Below are 19,558 nucleotides of genomic sequence, written 5' to 3'. Positions count from 1 at the left end.
ACTGCTGACTATTGATTTGAATGCCTAAAAGATAATGTGAAGAATATAGTGTAGATCTTACGCTTTGAAAGTCGAACAGCTGAAAAAACGACGCAATTCAAACATATTCTTCGACTGTCTCTCTATGATATATTTTTATTTATTTGTACTTCCTCAACAAATACCATTTCAATTAACGAACTTAGTACCACATTTAATTTTAGACGAAACTAAGTATGCACAGAAATGTTTCTACAATTAAAGTCACTTCATCTCGAACATGTTCAAAATAAAATTCCTATCACACATTCTCAAAGAATGAAATGTTGCCACAAATTACCAAACAAATTTTGTTTGAAGCACATATATTTTGGTGCTGTAGTACAAGTATGTGTGTGTTTAAATAGAAGTATAAATAAGCCACTTTTGTGACATTTACACTGGCATTTGAAAATTGTTGTAGAAAGAAAAAAGAAACCTCAAAGCCAAGTTCTTTCATGACTGCGACTGGCAACTATATGAATGCTCTGTAAAATGATGCCACAGCGGCAACTGTGAAAGATGGCAGCAAGTAACCAAGCGTACCTACATAAGAGCACTACTCTATATATACTTGCATATACAACATATGTACAAGTATGTATATAAGTGTATGTACACAGCTTACAAGCTGTTGTGTGTGTTTTGCAGCTGAGCTAGTGTTGCTGACGTTTTCCAAGGCATGTTTCTGCTCTAATTCGCACCCAGGCCAAGTAGCAAATTTCAACGAACTTCTGAGCAATTGCGTGCTGAACTCCAAGAAAATTTCATACTATAGTAGATACGAAATGCAGCCGCCCGCATCTGAGCACGGACGGTGGCTGAACTGGCAGCTGTCTATGCCTATGTCTATGTCTGGCATATTTTGTGAACAGAAATTAGTTGCACACACACATTATATTGGTCTATTATACTGACACAAGAAATTCACATACAAAAAAAAAAAAACATTCCTTATACTCGTATCTACGTATCTATGAAGTAGCTATGTCGGCGCACTTTTATGTTTTGCACTCACATTTGTGGCAGTTGTCGGCCTGGCAGGGTAACAAATGTATCTAATAGTTTATTTTTGGCCCATGCAACGACAGACAGCCGTTTTTACTTTTGGACTGATGTCTGCTGGCTACTGCCTGCTGCCGGCGGCTGCTGATGAAGCTGAAGCGTTGAAAACGACGTCGCTGCTGCTTCAACACCTGTCAACATGAACAACAATGTCGGAAATGCTGCTACAAAACGCTCTGTCAGATGCTTTAACTCTCCTCTCTCTTTAACCGATTGCCACAAATTTAGCAGGAAGCAGCTGGGCTAAGTAGCTAGCATCCTACACACTATACACATAAAAAATCACGCAACATTGGGAACGTGCTGAAAATTTAATTTCAACGCCAAACGCACAGCTGCATAATTAATGAAGCTAAAAAATATACACACATATATATAATAAATAACAACAACAACAACAACACAAAATTAGGAGCAACACCCGCGCCAAGACAAACCAACTTTTGCGTGTGCCACTTTCGGTTGATGAGCATCATCATCTTCATCATCCTCATCATCATCATTATAATTTTCAGCTGCCATCGCTGATGACTTTGATGTGGCAACAAAAATAGAAGCGAAATGTGTGCGTCTACGGACAAATGTTAAATGTGTTACCTGCCGCAGCTAAAGATACACACATTTTTCTCAGCCCTAAATGCAGCTGCGAAGTATTGCCAGAGATTTCAGCATTGGATTAGTTCGACACGGGCTCAGGAGGCTCAACCCAAAGCCAAATTGTCAATTTTAATGTCAGCGACAAGATTTATATAGCTGCATTGATTTAGATGCGGAAAAACAAGAGTCGCCTTCGTGCCATTAAATGTCAAGCGATTGGATTTGTAGACAGTGATTAAAAATACACATAAATAACTAAAACAAAATATACTTTTTCTATATATATATAATCGATTACCTCAAGGAACATTTTAAGTGCCAACGAACGTATAAACTATTTAATTGCAAACGGTTTTTTTAGGAGTTATGTATTCATTAATAGTTTTGCGCAATTGAGCGTTAATTGAAATTGCCAATTTAATTTTTGGCGTTTAAGTCTTAAAGTTTCAACAACAAATGATTTAACGAATACCATAAATTATTTATAGAGATATATATGTGTGTACACGCATGAATATGTATGTCTGCAACAACAAACTACAGTTCCACATAAATAACTATTTAGAGAAAAAATCAATTAATGATAAAAACGAACATTATGTATGATACCCTTCACTTGAAATTAAACGGCATATGGTGCTAAAGAGATGATCAGCGAGAAGCTGATGCAATAAGTGAAGGTCGTCTTTTAACCTTTCCTTTAACCTTTTCCAATTGTTAAGTTATAAAGCAATCGACCGAAGGCTCTCTCATTTATAGAAATTAAAGCTTTTACAAAAAATTTCATAATTTTGAAAGGCACATATTGAATAGGTTTAGTTTGTCGACTATTTAGTTTTTAGTATTTAGAGTTTTACAATTGTCCTTTATGCAGTACCAATTGACCAAGAAGTTCTTAAGAATTCCTGAGCTTTACTTTGTAAAAGTATGGGACCACAAAGGAACAGCGACGATATGATGCAATAAGTGAAGGTCGTCTTTGAACCTCTTACCTTTTCATAGTTATACAGCTATCGAGTAAAGGCCCTCCTCATTTATAGAAATTAAAGATTTTGTAAAAAATTTAATAAATTTACTTATCTTTGATGGAATAGCTTGGATTAGTCAACTATTTAGAGTTATATTTTGCAAGTGTCCTCTATTCAGTACTAAATTGACCAAGAAGTTCTCAAAAATTCCTGAGCCTTACTTTGTAAAAGTATGGGACCATAAAGGATCAGCGACGATATGATGCAATAAGTGAAGGTCGTCTTTGAACCTTTTACGTTTCCATAATTATAAAGCTATCGACCCTCCCCATTTATAGAAATTAAAGATTTTGTAAAAAATTTAATAAATTTTCTTATGTTTGATGGAAGGCACTTATTGAATAGGTTGGATTGATCAAATATTTAGAGTTATATTTTGCAATAGATTTTTATTCAGTGTCAATTGACCAAAAAGTTATAAAGAATTCCTGAGCCTTACTTTGTAAAGCATCAGAGATGAGATGATGCAATAAGTGAAGGTCGTCTTTGAACCTTTTGTCTTTTCTAATTTATGTGAAAAGAAGATTTTACACTAATTTTTTTTAAATGTTCGCATCTTTGATGGAAGGCACACATTAAATAGGTTTGGTTTGTGAACTATCTAGAGTCATATTTTGCAATGGTCCTTTATTCCTTACAAAATTGATTATTTTGGCATTAAAAGAGTTTAATTCTTCATTACCTTCATATTGTTTGCTCTCTATTCATATATAATTAGCTTTATAAGAATTGAAGAGTAAAGCACTGCACTATTTCGAGTTGCTTGCATTTCAGATACTACATACGAGTACATAAATTGCGAAATAATTGTCTGGCACTTTTTCTTCACAAAGCAATTAAAATCCAAAAACATTCGAAATTGCTCAATATAGTAAGTATGTGCTCTGAAAGCCTTTTCTTATTGAGTTTCAAAGTCTGCTCTGGAAGTTGGTTAACTTGCATGGCGCTCTATTTGCGTTCGTTTAACTATATGCCCTGAAGAGGCGTAGAATGAAAATTGATTTTAGTGCCTGCATAAAATTGATTACTTTACGATTGATTCTTGTTTATTTTAGATTTTGCTTACTTTCGAACAAATTGTTTACTGAAAGCTGCCATAATTGCTTTGCGTTTCGTTGCGGTTCTCTCTGTGTATCTCAGAGATACTCGCGCGTTGTGTGTCTGTCTGTCTGCAAACGTTGACCTTGGCTTTAATTATTTTGCTCGGCTTGTTTACAAGTAAATATGTGAATACACAAGCATATAAATACAAACATATACCTAGTACATATAAGCTTAGCTCTTGACACACTCATAGCGGAAAATGAGCCGGCATTATATCGTATGGCAGACAATTGTAGCTTTTGGATCAACTAATTTATTTTCTGAAAGGCTAGAAGCTAATTTTTTTTTTGCGTTTTTGCCATTTGATACCACACAGAGCGGTGTATGCAATACAGATAGAAGAACAGTCGTACAGGTGGCATAAAAAATTGAAATTTTCTTAACGTGTGGAACTTAAAAATGGTGGCTACAATTAAATTCTAAGAACACATTGTTTGCCACTGTCAAGCAGCATTGAATTCTTCGAGGTTTTATCAAGAACTAGACAGAAATAGAACACCAGAAATGGGGTACGAAACACGTTCGCATACGTACTCGTTCGTACATACACATACAAGTAATTATTTTTCATTGAACCCATCATTTTCCTTTCACTCTATTCGTCACTTCCTAATGAGGTATGTCATTACAATCGAGTGCTCTGCTTTCAACGGAAATGCAGCAGACGTTTCTAAAAAGGGGGTGGGGGTATGAGAGGCAGCGCCTCAAATCAAAGGGGCCATGTAGGAAAATTTAATTGAATACTGTTTATATATACTGTTATGTATATTCAATATGGACTTACCTTCATGTCATTGATGATCTGCTGGAACAGGCTGCCCAGCGCGGAGCTATCGCGTTCAAGACTTAGATCCATTGCTATATGGTTTTTGTATAATCCAAGATGTCGAATTCGAATTCGTTACTTTAGCAACTTATGCTTTCGGGCGTGGGTGGTTGAATGTTGATATTTTGCTTCTTCTCTCGTTATGTGTGTATATATATATGTAAGTATATATGTGTGTATATACTAAATTGCTCTTGTAAGTAAAGGAATTAAAAGTTGCTTTGATTTATGATTTTTGCGTTTAATCGACATTTTATTGCTTCGGGTGTTTTTTCATCATTTTGTTTTTTTTTTGGTTTATTTTTGCGTACGTTGTTTTTGTTTCACGTTTGAATTTCGTGCACGTTTCTCAAAAAGGCAGGTCAATCATTTGCATGAGCAGACAATTTTTTGACAGCATCTGTAAGCATACGAAATTGTTGGAACAAATCAGTAAACATGATTTTTCTAGCGAAAAAATACATTTATTTAAAATAGTATATGCATGTGATAGGAAAAACAAAGCAAGACTGCTGCAACTTTCTAATATACAAAGAAAGTTGGAATAAAAGTATTATTTCCGACAAAAAGAGGCGATAAACTTTTAAATATTTATATAATATTTTCTTTTAGGCTATAAGGTGTCTGTTTAAGCAATATAGATTAGGTAGCTTAATTATTCTGACGGCCCATGGCAAAACAAATATAGCTAAGTAGGGCCTTAGCGTTGCCGGGCGTTGGAGATCAGTTAAGAGAGCGTTGAAGAACCCTATTCTAAATGTTACAAATGCTGGATCGCTTCCGTTTTTCTTGATTTTCCAGCATCCGCCGTCTGTTGTGATGTAGTGAGCGGTGAATAGCTTTGTTCTTTGGAGGCTGAGATTATCTCCCCTAAATAATGGTCTCACATCGCCAGAAAGAAAATAAATAATATTATTTTCCCTCGATTAAAACATTGAAGTCACTATCAGCTCACCCCATCGCCACTTCCGACTTTCATCAATTCATGCGATCTACAATCCTACATATAAGCATATGTATGTGTAACCCCATGTGCTGTAAATTACAAAACTATTTCGAGCTACTCATTAATTTTCGAAATTTGTCTTGGGCGATGTAATAATAAATGCAAAGCACTATAAATAAAAACTAGCGCATATTTTCAAACAAATACTTTTATGCTTAATTATGCTTATTAATTTCGACTCTTTTCGAATTGCGTAGGCAAAGCATAAAACACTGACGTTTATGGCATATTATTTTTAATTTTGTAAATCAGCATTTAACTCCCTGTGGCTGTGATTGTTGTTGTTATTGTTAGTATTGGGAGAGAGCGTTGAACGGCAGAAAAAGCTGAAGCGCACAAACAAACTGACCCAAATATGGATAGGCGTGATTTATTTGTTGTAGGCTGTTAATTAAACATATTTATAAAATTGTGTTCAGGGCGCACTGATATGGTGAACTTTAAATAATATTGTATATTATTCGTTAGAAGCTAATTGCTTTGATGCAATTGTAAATTAATGTGCATGTTTTTTGGGTGGCCTCTGTTCGTGCTTCACCATAAGCCACTGGGCAGGAAGTTGCAACTTGCATATTGTTTTGAGTTATAAGCACATAAATAAAACCCTAAGTCAAGCACATACAAACGACTTTCATTAGGAAGTGCAACGACGCATAGGGCTAATAGTTGACCCATTTTAGGGCTTCCATGCAGTTGAAGTACGTGCCGCGGCAAGAACAACGTGTCTAAGCAAATGTTTCAGCGATGACTGTCTGAATAACAGACAGATAGACAGACAGACTGACTGACTGACAGAGACTTCTATGTACGTTTTTCAAAATATTAGGGGTAGCACGTGATATCTACTGTTAGTTTGTTTATATATTTACAATGGCTGCCACTGATAAACGAAAACCGCAAACAACAAATGTGACAAGTCCTATACATAGAGGGGCATAAAGTACAAACATTTTTACTAAGCGCATATCTTTGAAATACGAGTGTATTTTAAAAGGTGAGCTAATGGCCACTTTAAACTAAGGAGAAGCTACATTCAAATTGTTCGTATAAATGAACTTGCCCGAACTAATGTACTCAGTTAAAACCCTTACTTGCATTTTGGGTTTCGTTTTCCTTTGTGAACAATATGACCCGCAAGTGGGTGAAAATTAGTGAGCTACTGAGCTGAAGTCGTTGTTTAACTGTGTCTTTGTTGTGGTTAATTAACTACTTGCTTGCTTGCGAAGTACCACGTGGACAAAAACTTAAGCTCCAGGTAAAAAATTTACCATTTAGCGCTGACTGGGCGAAACTTGCGAGTTGACTAAGCAGAGCCGGAGGCTATTCACATGGCCATTTAAAACTTCCTTAAGACAATCAGCAAGCACTAACCGGAAGTAATAGACAAATTTTAAAAAATCAAAATATTACGGCCAGTCTTGGTGGGGGATAAAACTGATATGCCTAGTTTTTAGGGGAATCTGGATACCTGGTTTGGTTATTCCAGCTCTTGTAATTCCTGAGAACCATTCGTTCATACAGACGAACGGATAGACAGACATCGCTTTATTGCTTTTCGCTTGTCATCCTTTGTGGGGTCTCCCTCGGCTCCTTCTGTGTTTACATATATACACACTAAAAATAGTAAACCCTTTTTCACATCTTCGGTACATGTTTTAATAATACCGTAAGAAATAAGCTATTTGGGAATTGTAAACAAACAAGGCCTTTCTCACTCATTACAAGTTATTTTACGGCTCTGTCCAGTTTTAATGACAAGCCTTGCAATGTCAAAAATATTGCTATACAAAGTACTTGTTGTGTCTCTTAAGTATTTCAAATCGCTGTACAGAAAAGCAACCTTCTATAGAGACAGAAACGTTGAAGTGTCGTCGCTTATTATGACATTGACAGCAACTGTCTGTGGACTCTAAGGGCAATTAGGCAATTGAAAATCGTAGAACAGACCAAGTTTTGTGGCAAACAAAAGATATCCAAGCGTGAAAGTGCGCACAATGCACATATAATGATAAAATGTACTGCTAAGAATGCTGATTGCTGGTGCTGCTGGGGTTGTTGCTGTTGTTGTTGCTGTTCTCGGAGCTGTGTATCTAAGTACAACACATATAGTATACAAAGTGTGCATGTAAAATACATAGAAGGCATGTGGAAAAGCGTATGGAAAAGCATCGAGCAAGCGAAGAACAAGTTGAAAATGCGCGATGGCGACAACAGCGACATCGTCGACGATGAAGACGACGACAGAAACTCAGTCGCTCGGAGCTGGCAGCCAGAGTGGCAGCAGTGTAAATGACCTCTCAAGATAAAGCTGTTTTACAAAGTGCCAACGACAGACTAGAGAGCTTGGCGTTGTTGTCATGGTTGTTGTTGCTGGCAGACCAGCTTGCAACAGCAGCTAAGCCAAGTTGAAGGCTAGAAACGTAGCAACACTTGGCACATGGCTACAGCTTCAAATTGCATTGGAAATCAATCAGACTTTGTAATTTCCGCGAGCCCTTGCGAAATTTCAACGGAAATAACGTTTCAGAGGCAGCTTCTGCTACGCAGCAGCGGTAAAGTGTAGAGATTTTACGTATCTATGGAAAAATTGCAGTTGCCTAATAAAGATATAAAGTGTACAAAAAATGATTCAAATCTACCTTCATTGACAAATCAATGAAAAAAAAGTTGTAACTAGCCCTATTAGTTTCTATACGTCTTTTGTTTTGAAAGGAACTTTGTCTCTAAACAACTAGCTATTCTCTTCTGGCATCGATGAAGGAAACTCCTATGTTCATTCTGAATCAGTCAAAATTTCCAGCTTCCTGAAATGAACCGTTTATTATGCCTTACATAGAAAAGATTGGAAAAAAATAGCTTAGCATAAACAAAGGTCTTGCTCTAACAAATGAGGCTATTGGTTGACTTCGACTGATGATTAATTTTCATCAGATGCGTGTTTGAACGAAATTGAGGCAATTTTTTATGCTCTCCCTCGTCCATTGTAATCCGCGGTTTTACGCATGATTTTTTCAAAACACCGTCATATTAAATTACTCGGCTAAAAATTATTTAACATATATACATATACATTTGTTGCTCACTATATACATATGTGTGTAAAAGCAATTTAAGGTGAAACGTTGCATTGAGATTAATGGATAAATGCCCCTATGCAGCCCCTAGTTTAAGCTGAAACATTGACCCATAAAGACTCGGATTTGTCTGCCAAAGCCGGCACTCAAACAAGATTTATACTTGCAACATGCAAACTGCCAATAGCGGTCAGTGCTCTCTAATGCAACAGCAACAGCAGCAGCAGCGGGCACAGTTAATCATAAACATCCGGCTGGTAAAACGAGTATGAACATACATATATACTCGCACATACATATGTACACATAAGTATCTGTAACTGAAGGCATGACAAACGCATTGACGTCGTTGTGAACATGCAAATTTTAGCCTTAAGCAAATGTCGCTCCATAGACGGCAAACCAAATACTTTTCACAACTTCCAGCGGAAACCAAACAGAACACAAAGCTTGCTTATCGAATACAATTGCACAAAAGGGAAATAAAAATATATCGTTGTTTGCTTAATGATAAGAAATGCGTCAGAAGATCAAAGACAATAAAAACGCGTAGCAACTATTCCAATTCTTTCTGAAAATTAAAGCCACAAAACAAATAGTTGTAGGGCTCGGAGTAACTGATGACGAAGAATGAGCGCAGAGGGCAGATAGACTGGCAGGCAGTCAGTCAGTCAGTCAAAGGGCAGCAATGGCTGCAACAAAACAACTGCAACTACACTGTTGCAAAATTACCAGCAGACCGCTCTCATCATCATGAGCGATGAGGTCACGTAGAAAATCGTGATGTGATCTACAGTGAATGCCGCTTTCCAAGCGCCTACAAATCCGGTGTTCATTGGAGGGCGCGCTCTCGTCTCCTTTGGTAACTTAGTAGCAACAACAGCAGCAACGAAATTGCCAAATCGTGCATAAAACACCAAACAGGAAAACAACAATTTTGCAAGAGGTTGTGCTCCACAACAATTTAAAAACGCTTGTTCTCACATTGAGCAACGAAAATAATTCTTAGACTGAAAACCCCAGAATGTACTAAATGACTAAACCGAGCACTGAAGCGTTGCCCGCATTATTATTCTGCGCGGAGGCACAACAAATGTCAAGTTGCTGTTGCTATTGTTGTTGTTGTTGTTGCGTTGCTGTTGTGGCCGCTCGCTCAAGTGATGCGTTTTCATTTCAACTACGCATAATTTTCCACCCTATTTACGTTTGATCTCCAGCTACGTCTCTGCGGTTTTCACACTGACTGAGATTTGCATCCATTAATACAAGTATACTATATGTATGTACAGACAGACTTCTTTAGAATGATCGACAATTGCTTCAGAGGTGGAATGAATTTGTTGGTTTTTTTGTGATTTTGAAAATTTTGAAAAAAGTTAATAAATCAGCAGACCGTAGTGTTTTGTGTTTTGTGATTTTGGATTATGGATTGTTGATTTGCCGCTTGTGATACCTTTTTTAATAAAATATTCTGATTTTAGTACTTTTGGTCAGCTTCCAGGGTGCATTTGGCCATTTTATATATTTCCGCAAAGGTCTCGACAAAATTCTGACTATGTAGTGTCAAAATCGAACAATCTAAATCATAATATTTTCCCGATTTGTGTTTTGTGCTTTCGATTCACATTTTTACTTATCCGTGTCAAAATCGAAAAATCTATGTAAATCATAGTATGTTCCCAATTTGTGTTTTGTGCTTCCGATTCACATTTTTACTTATCCGAATCACAAATCACAGCGGTCAGCAGGTGAAATCAGTAATGATCGATCACAAATCGCAATTCGCAATTCGCTACGACCTGCTGAACGCGCCGATTGATAGCAAAAAGATTGATCTTTAGTTGATTCTTTGAAACTCAACTATCTATTTATGAACAACTTTTGTCCAGAATTTAAAAAACATTTATTATCAGGCTCCGCATTGCGTGCATTTCCCCACAGCTTCCCTTCAGCTGTTTGCATTCATTTAGCTATGTGACTGAGCATGGGACGGTAGGGTATTACGGCAGCGGAAACCGTTGCCTGAGGGATCCAGGGGCGGTGGGAAGAATGGTATCTGCTTGGCTGCATGTGTTTACTTGCATGCTGTACTCGCACTTATGTATTTAAATGTGTTTACACATGCATATGTATCTTTTGGTTGGTTTCTATTACAGGAAGTCGGTTGACAGACAAATGCGTGCGTGCCCACGTTGATGTGTGACGCTCTTCACAATCTCAAGGGCCTACTTAAACGCAGCTACCAAAGAAAGAGTTTTAATTGAGTGCGTTTATATCGCCGCAATTATGTTTACTTAAAATACAAGTAAGCCGACGTGTGAATGGCACGCCATTCCATTCAATTCCAGATAGTTTAAATTACATTTTTATGCCGCAATTGATGGTCAAAACTATATTCTAAGCTCTGAGAGTGAAAAGGCCAAAACATTTTTGGGTTTAGTTCAGGGATTAACAATGTTACTTGGCCACAAGTTTTAGCAGATTAATGGCAGGCGTCTCTTCAGCTTTTCACAACAACAACAACAAAATTGATGGCAAATTGAGCAGCACATGATGATGACTTTACACTTTCACCGCCCAAGCAAAGACACAAACACACACACACACACACACACACACACACACAATACATGCACTCGAAACTGTGGGGCTATGGTCAACAATGAGCTTGCAACTCACAAAAGTCAAAGAGATATATTTATACTCGTACATAGAAACAGACACACAGATACAGCCGCGTGTAGGTTGCAGGGCCTTGCCCCTGTACAGGTCTCGCGTAGGTTGTCAACGAACGTTGAAAGCGTTGTGTTTTCTTTTTAGAAAAAGCATTAAAAAACCAAAAAGAATCCATAAGACGTTAATCTACAGAAACCAAGAAGAGGCGGTCACTAAGGGCAAGCAACAAACACATATGTACATATGTATGTATATATATTTATGTGTATTTGTATGCGTGTGTGTGTAAAAAGTAACTCGTTGAACATTTGTATCTGCAGTTTGTCTTGCATTTTTATATGTTTGTGCCTTTTCTCGGCTAATGCGCCATATAGCACGTCATTAACCTAAATTTCTAAAAATACTACTATTCAGCAATTAAATTAACAAAATGGCACAAACAAAAAAACAAACACTGCCCAACACTCTCACGCAATTCATTTCATTTTATGTTTATGCCTTCAGAGTGTTGAGTAATGATCCAACAAAATTTCATTGGGAAACTACTGCTTTTTCCGCTGCCCATTAACAATTGTAAAACGTGGCCACAAACAACGCTATTTAGCTTTAATTGAAGTAGCAGAACCCATGCATACATACATATATTTATCTAGCTATCCATGTTGATTGATAAGAGATATTTATAAAGGGCTGTATGCGATATCTTATCTTTGACGTCTGCTTCACAACCTAAACATTAAATGTCTTGTTTTTGTTGTTGCCGTTACCGTTTCGCAGAAATGTTGCAATCGATAATCGATCGGAAGTTATCAGCAATAATGGCTGGATCCCAGCAGCAGCAACACCAACAACAATGACACCAACTGTTAAAGTGTGGAGCCAAAAAGTAGAACACAAAACCTATTTCGCAATGTTAACGCCCACTTAACATAAAGAGTGACGGCCCCCCAAAATGTGTGTGTACCTTAATATGTGGATGTGAGTGTGCGCGTGTTTTGTTTTTTCGGTTGCCTCTGGAAATAAACTTTCGGCACATTGGCTTTCAACAATATAATCGATTTGTTCATCAAATTAAAATCAAACTCATGCAAAAGTTTACACAAGCCCACATTATTTATGACCCAAAACGCGAGAGGATAGATATTAATCAGAGCCCCGAAGATAAAGTTAATAAATTTATTAGTTAAAAGAGCCTCTCTTAGGATATAGATGTGCATAAGACCTTCAAATACTCTTTGCTGAAGACATTTTAACCTTAAAACTATAATGAATTTATTAGTTAAAAGAGCCTCTCTTAGGATATAGATGTGCATAAGAGCTTTAAATACTGTTCGCTGGACACTTTTTAATGTTAAATTTATATGTTTTTAGTCAGAAACCAGACTATGTATAAAGCTGTTCATTATCAGTAGTTTGCAGTTAGCAGAGCATACTCATATTATTATCTTATCTTGAACACATAACTCAATTCTACAACGTTTCTTCAATAATGGTCAATAGTTTTTTTAGTTAGTTATTTTTACTCTTGTTAACACAACAGTCCAAAGGGTTAAGGTGAAAGGTTAAGATTATGAAAAAACATCGACAGATGATTTGATTTGAAAGGGACTCAAAATATGAGAACTGTTAGGAAATCTTGCACGATAGCTAAAATTTGAACAATAGGCTACTACAGAAGGCCATCTATTCATTAATTGAAGAACCGAAACAAAACTAACTTAAATTAATCATCGCATTGAGCAGCTAATTCCAAATGAATGCACTCATTTAAAACGCAAGATAAATTAAAATTATGTTAGTATTTGTAGCACAAGAGATTGCTTAAGACATATGTACATACTATATATATATACATATGTGTATATATGCATATGAACAATATTAATGATAAACAAAAGAACCGTTACAACACGCACACAAACACACACACACATACGTAGACATAAGTGTTATACATATTCACCATGTTTGTTGTTATTTTCACTCGCTTGAGTCTGCCCCAAGCGTTCCGGTTTCTATATGCTGGCTGATGTTGTTCTAGCCAAGATTTTTTCTTGTGCAACTGCAACTCTATGTGTGTAGATAAATACATATGTGTGTATGTGTGCGTGTAACTGAACATGTCAATTTCCACTGTGTTGCTGTTGTTGTCGTGGTTTTCTTATAGCATTCGCTTGTTTTGGAAAGCTTTCAACGCTTTTGTTGCCTTTGCCTTCTAAAAGTGAACATGGCCCATTATTTCGCTTGCTAATTTGCTGTCATGACAATAATTACTATGACAAATGTATATATATATATGTAGATATATGTATGTATGCATACATAAGTGTGTTCGAGGGTCTACTTAGTGCTAATTTTAAAAAGCACTTTGTCCGTATCTTCTTTAAGGCCCAAATGAAAACAGCGACGAGCAGAATAATTATAATGTTCGCATTAAAAAGAAACGCCGCGACTACTTGCTGATAAAAAGCAAACACAGGCGACAAAATCCATTAAACCAACGCATTGCTGAACTTATGACATTTCACAAGGCGGGCGATAAAATGTGAAGAAAAGCAGAGCGCTAGAAAATGGGAAACTTTTCGTTTTTTAATGAGCTTGATTCGTTTTGAGCACGCAAGAGTGCTAGATTGAATAAGCCTTCATTATATTAATTGGGGAGGACAACATGGGATAGGAGGCCAGCTGGCAATCGAATAAACGAAAGTTGTTAGACCCCAAGACATTAAAGAGCAAGCAGATAAAATGCTAAAGGAACTCAAATGTGCGTGGGTGAGAGCACACACACATACACACACATGCACACATACACACATATGTAGTATTTAAATAGGCTATCTTTGTTGCCATTCGCTTTGCTTGTAGCGTCTTATACTTGTATTCATGAATTCATTCATATTTCTTACAGCGACACCCATGCAGCCAGCCAGCAATGGCAACAGTGAAAATGAAAATGAAAATGTTTTGTAAGTGGGTGTCAGCGAACAATAACATTAACATCAACAACTACAACAACAGCAGCAGCAGTAGAAATAACAACAGGGTGCGTTGATTGAAAACTGCAGCCAGAAAACTGCAAAACAAACGCAACCATTCATACATACTGACATATGTAAGTACTACATACATACATAGTTAGCTTAAAGAGGCCATAGCCGTACGATAGGCAGACAGCCAAAAGTTTGCTTATAGCCAGCTGTTTCTGTTTATCCAATGCAGGTCCGTTCGTCCGCTCTGCCACTCCCCGCTTACCATGACGCGTAGGCGTACCATTCGGCCAAGTTGCGCCGCTAACTCTCTGTAGCATACATACTTATAACCACTTGGCATTCCTTGATTGCCCAAAAAACGGGCGCCTCAGTCTGCATTTTGCATACACTGACAACCACTTGAATAGCTACAGTAACTTTTAATATAAGAATCTTGTTATTCGAACACACACAATTCATAAATCGATGGCCCATACATTTTAGATATAATTTTTTTAGCTGACGACCAGTCTAAACTTTTCAAATAGACCGCCTATCAAAACTGTCAGTAATGAATATAAATCCTACTGTTAAACTGCTAAGCAAGTCCAGAAAATACATTTCTAGCCAATTACCCCTCCATATAGAATAGTCTGAATAGTCTATAGTGCAAACAACATGGCGATATTATTTCTTTTGCACAATAGTCTCTTGTACAAAATATTACAAAGAACACTCCACCTGCCCACCATTATAGACCAACACACAGCTACATGCGCACTTCTCTTTAAATCCTGATTATTAATTCATAATATAATTGTACATTTTAAAGAAATAGACTTCTGCATTTAACAAATACATTTCAAGTATTCTAACGATGGTGCACATATTACAGTGCCTGTAAATATATGTAGATGCGTATATACATATGTAAGCAGTTAGGTAGGTATGAATGGGGCATAATTAAAAATTACACGGCAAGCACAAAGTTACACAACCATATACAGACAGAATGCGAAATTTGCGTAAATGTTGTTTTGCTTGGCTTCCTCCCTTCCTTTCCATTAGCCGTAGGCTCTTGAACAATAGTTGATGTTGTTTTTGTTGCTTTTTGAGAAATGTATAACAACAATAATGCATGCAGTGGCTGGTTCTGTTGTTGCTTTCTCTAAAGATATTTAAACATTCATGCGGGTCTGTTTGCTTTTTATTAAGAAGCAAGTTGCTCTGTTGATTCAAGCGCAGAAAAGCCGAGCGGGCGGCACTCAAACCAACAGGACGGCTTGGCCAGAGTAGAAGCCACATAAGCAATCTACTATTTCTGTATTTCTTTTTAGTTATTTTTTTTAGAAACAGGTGCGGCATGTGGCCAGAAATGTTCTGTGTTGGTTAAGAGAGGCATTTGGGCGAATTGAAGGAAACGTCAAAAAAGTTGGATTATGACATGTAGAGCTAGCCTGAAAATGAGAAACAAAATTTGCTAAGCTTACACATTTTTAGGGATTATTTCACTTGAAAATTCCTTTCTCAGGTGCACAATGTTATGTGGATAGACAACAGCAACAAACATTTCCTTGGCATACGAAATTTGCATATAACCCCAGAAAACTAGAAGTTTATAGCATACCGCAAAAATATGTTTGCCAATCTCTTTTAAATCCAACTCGGGCGTAAGTAAGTGAAGAAATCTGAGCAAAGAAAAGTTCTTTAAAAATAAGAATCAATTCAGTTAAGCTATGTATTTTCTTTTTTCTGCTAGCCAAGTCCAATTAAAAAGACTGTTTATTCGCAGATCTGCCCAACAACAAGCTAAATTTATAATATATTATTCTTGTCGAACGAAACAACATAGCTTGTAATTTCGTTTACCTGCTTTAAACGCACTAATAAATCTAAGCGACATAATAATAATGTACCTGTTTGGGATTAGTATTAAAATAAAGAAAGTGCTTCTTAATAGCACGCAAAAGACTGAAAAAAACATTAGTACCAGAATAAAAAAATGTTTATATTTAGGATTTGTACTGAATTAATAAAAAAGCAGAATAAGAAAGCTGGGGACAATCTGTAGAAGGCCGAAATGTCGCTTATCATTGTTAAATACCAACGACTTTGGAGACGCCACCGACCTGTTCATTATTATTATTATTAATATTTGTGAAGATTACTGAACGAAATTGCAAATAATACATGATACTTAATGTACTTATTTTTTCAGCTCTGTCCTTATCAGCCAGCGTCGAGCAAAGTCGTTTGAAAGGTATGCGAAGACAACGAACAAACCCACACAAACGGCTGTAATGAAATTTTAAACAAATGCGCGATAAGGGCACGACAATAACAGCAACAACAACACCAACAGCAATTGGGGCGCAACAAACTGAATTTCTAATTAAACAACACACACATATACTTAGTAGAGGTATACGAGTACATACATACTATACATACTGTCTGGAAACGCGCTACTCTAGTTACAACATAGAGACATAAAAAGGCATTTTCAGGTATTGCATGAAATAATAAACAACCCCATATCATAATTCGTTGCGTGTGTGTGGGTGTGGGTGGGTGTGTAACCCCCAAAGGTATACAAGAAAATTGAAGAAAAGCGACAAATAGAAAGACTGGGCACGTGGAGCATTGTAGGACTGATTGGCTATGGATTTATATACATATACTGTGACTTATTGAATCTTTTAGGCAAATGTCAATGAACCCTTGGCACAGCTGCCAGCAGCTGCCGGAAAGGAAACTGAACTTGAATGCTGTGTGACATTTGCTTGTTGCTCTTACGCCCTAAGGTCCCCCTAGAGAAGCCTAATAGGCATATGCCTACTTGTGAAATAATAAAAACAAGAAAAGACCAAATTGTTTGTATAAATAACAACAAGCCGCCATTAAAGTCTCATTTTTACTTTTAAGGGAAAAAGTTGTTGCCCAAATTTTCACAAATAATTTTAGGTATAAAATATTAAAAATAATAAATGATAAATATTTTTAAGGTGCAAGGTCTTGCAGATTTGGAATGTGATTAATTGGAAACTCAGTAGTAGAGGGAACACGAGCAGAAGCGATACGAGAAGCAGACGAAGTCAGTGCCAGAGGCTAAGGTAGAGGCCGAGTCCTTGCACTTGCGCATATAGCGCGCGACAACTTTGAAAAAGGGAGTAATGTGTGCTCGTTTGGCTGCTGACAATGAAAGGAGTTTTCATGACTGACTGGAATTACCACTGGAAGGCCTTGAATACAAGTTGGCAGCTGTGTGATTGTGTACGCGCATATGTGTGTGTGTGTGTGTGTGTGTGTGTGTGTGTGTGTGAACCTGGAAGCTGTGTGTTTTCGTCTGCTGCAGACTTGTTGTTGTCGTTGTTTTTGTTGTTTTGGCTATTGTGGCTGTTGGATGTTGCATGTATAGTACAAATGCCAACAAATTGGCGTAAAGAGAGTGGCGTGGGAGGGGATTAAGACCCGCCCCCAATTATTTCATCAGAATAAAGGGTTCGACGAAAGCATATGCAAATCAGCAATACAGACGCGAGTTCATTAAGGCAGCAGCGCAACCTAATTAAATTTTCCAAATCATCTTTCGTAATTAGCGCACTTGAAATTAAAGGGGGGCCTGGGTGCGGGAACATTTGACTGACTGCTTGAGATAAACTGAGACAAGAGCCCATAACAAAGAATATAAAAACAAAAAGCAAGCACACTTGAAGGATACTTACAATGCACTTTCAATGGGCGTCGTGCGGCGCAAGGTCTGTTTTTGTTCCCAAAGTCCAGAAAGCAACCGTCGATGCTGCAGCTGCAATTGGCGATGAGAAACGCAGTCACAAACACGCACCCAGAATCCAAGTGGGAAAAATATATGCACTCGTTTGTTTGATTTTTGGGACGTTGCAAACAATTAAGCGTTTCCTCCCCTTCTTCTACCCACGATGCGGTGTGTTTGTATTTGTGTGCGTTTGTGTGCACTACGTGCCCGTCGCGGTTGTTGGGCTGTCGTTGTTGTTGCTTTTTCTGTTGCTGCAGCAGCGCATTCCAGGCGGCAAAAGCGCACAAAAGAGCGCTCTCCAGTCAGACACAACTGTGCGTATGCCGTGTGTGTATGCGAGTGTGTGTGTGTTTGTGTGTAGATGGGCTTTATTCAAACAAACTACCCTGACGGCGGCCGCGATCCTTGCAAACGGCACACACAAGCTCTATGATGATTTTGTTGTTGCTGCTGTTGTTGTAGACACAATTTATACACACAGCACAAACACTATTCTATCAAAACGCTCGCAAGCAGCAGACAGAGGCGTAATTTTTGTTTGATTTTGAAAATTTCATATAAATATTCAATTTAACTTTTAACACAACTGCACATTTTTTCGTGGTTTCTTATACACTTTTGCCTTTAATTTTTTCCACCTTTTTGGCACCGCTTTTCGACTAAACAACAGTTAAGTGGAGCCCGTGCCCGTCGTTCCTCATTTAACTGTTATTTGTTCGTTTTGCTTTTAATTTTTCTACACCATTCTCGTTTTGCTTTAAAGCTACTACTTCAAGCGTTTTGCATATTCGTATTTTAAATCAATTAGACGCGCCGCTCACACCTCTTACAGACAAAAAAGAACCGAAATAAAAATGCATTTGCCGCGAATCCGTGTCCGCTTCGTTCTGGCGCATCAAAACTACTAGTGGCAGCGCTACAAAATCAAGCAGATACAAAACTGCAGCGTTGCCAACTGGTATTCACAGTGCTGCCAATCAAGCAGGGCTGCAATTTATGCAAGTACGAGCCAGTTCTGTCGGAGCAGCTTTTTGATGACCAATAAGTCCACGATCAATCTCAATAGCCCGCAATTGATGAATTAAAAACCCATAGAATAAGCATATGTAATTTTTCGAAGATTTCCTAAAATAATGGCGTATTATTACACAAATATATATGTGGCTAATGTACGCGTATGTAGGCTATCAATTTGCACTTAAACTCGTTAATTTATTTAAGTAGGACAATTGTTAAAAGAGAAAACTTTCATTTTGTAAAGTACTTGGTAAATATTTTCCATGCTGACCGGAACTTTATAAATTTGCACGTATGGTATATCTAGCTTAAATTTGAAAGTCGTGTTTTTGTAATATTTATTTCATTACCAACAGATTTTCTCATAGCATAGTACAACAGTTAACTTATTTGCATGTAAAAT

General features: G+C 37.3%; 1 protein-coding gene across 13 annotated transcripts in view; it reads right to left on the bottom strand.

Annotated features, from left to right (window-relative positions):
• LOC115634370 (pneumococcal serine-rich repeat protein) overlaps window positions 1–19,020 on the bottom strand; it is a 55,959-nt gene extending 36,939 nt beyond the window's left edge. For all 13 annotated transcript variants that reach the window (XM_030532034.1, XM_030532037.1, XM_030532035.1 and 10 more), the window contains exons 1-2: window positions 18,089–19,020; window positions 4,597–5,038 (exon numbers count right to left, since the gene is read on the bottom strand). In XM_030532034.1, coding sequence (XP_030387894.1) covers window positions 4,597–4,668 — 72 coding nt within the window. In that variant the 5' untranslated portion in view covers window positions 4,669–5,038; window positions 18,089–19,020. The remainder of the gene's footprint in view (window positions 1–4,596; window positions 5,039–18,088) is intronic.
• Between the last annotated feature and the right edge of the window lie 538 nt (window positions 19,021–19,558).

Source organism: Scaptodrosophila lebanonensis, unplaced genomic scaffold (genome assembly GCF_003285725.1).
Source record: "Scaptodrosophila lebanonensis strain 11010-0011.00,11010-0021.00 unplaced genomic scaffold, SlebRS2 tig00000001-arrow-pilon, whole genome shotgun sequence".
NCBI lineage: Eukaryota > Metazoa > Arthropoda > Insecta > Diptera > Drosophilidae > Scaptodrosophila > Scaptodrosophila lebanonensis.
This window is presented reverse-complemented; position numbering and strand designations above follow the sequence as displayed.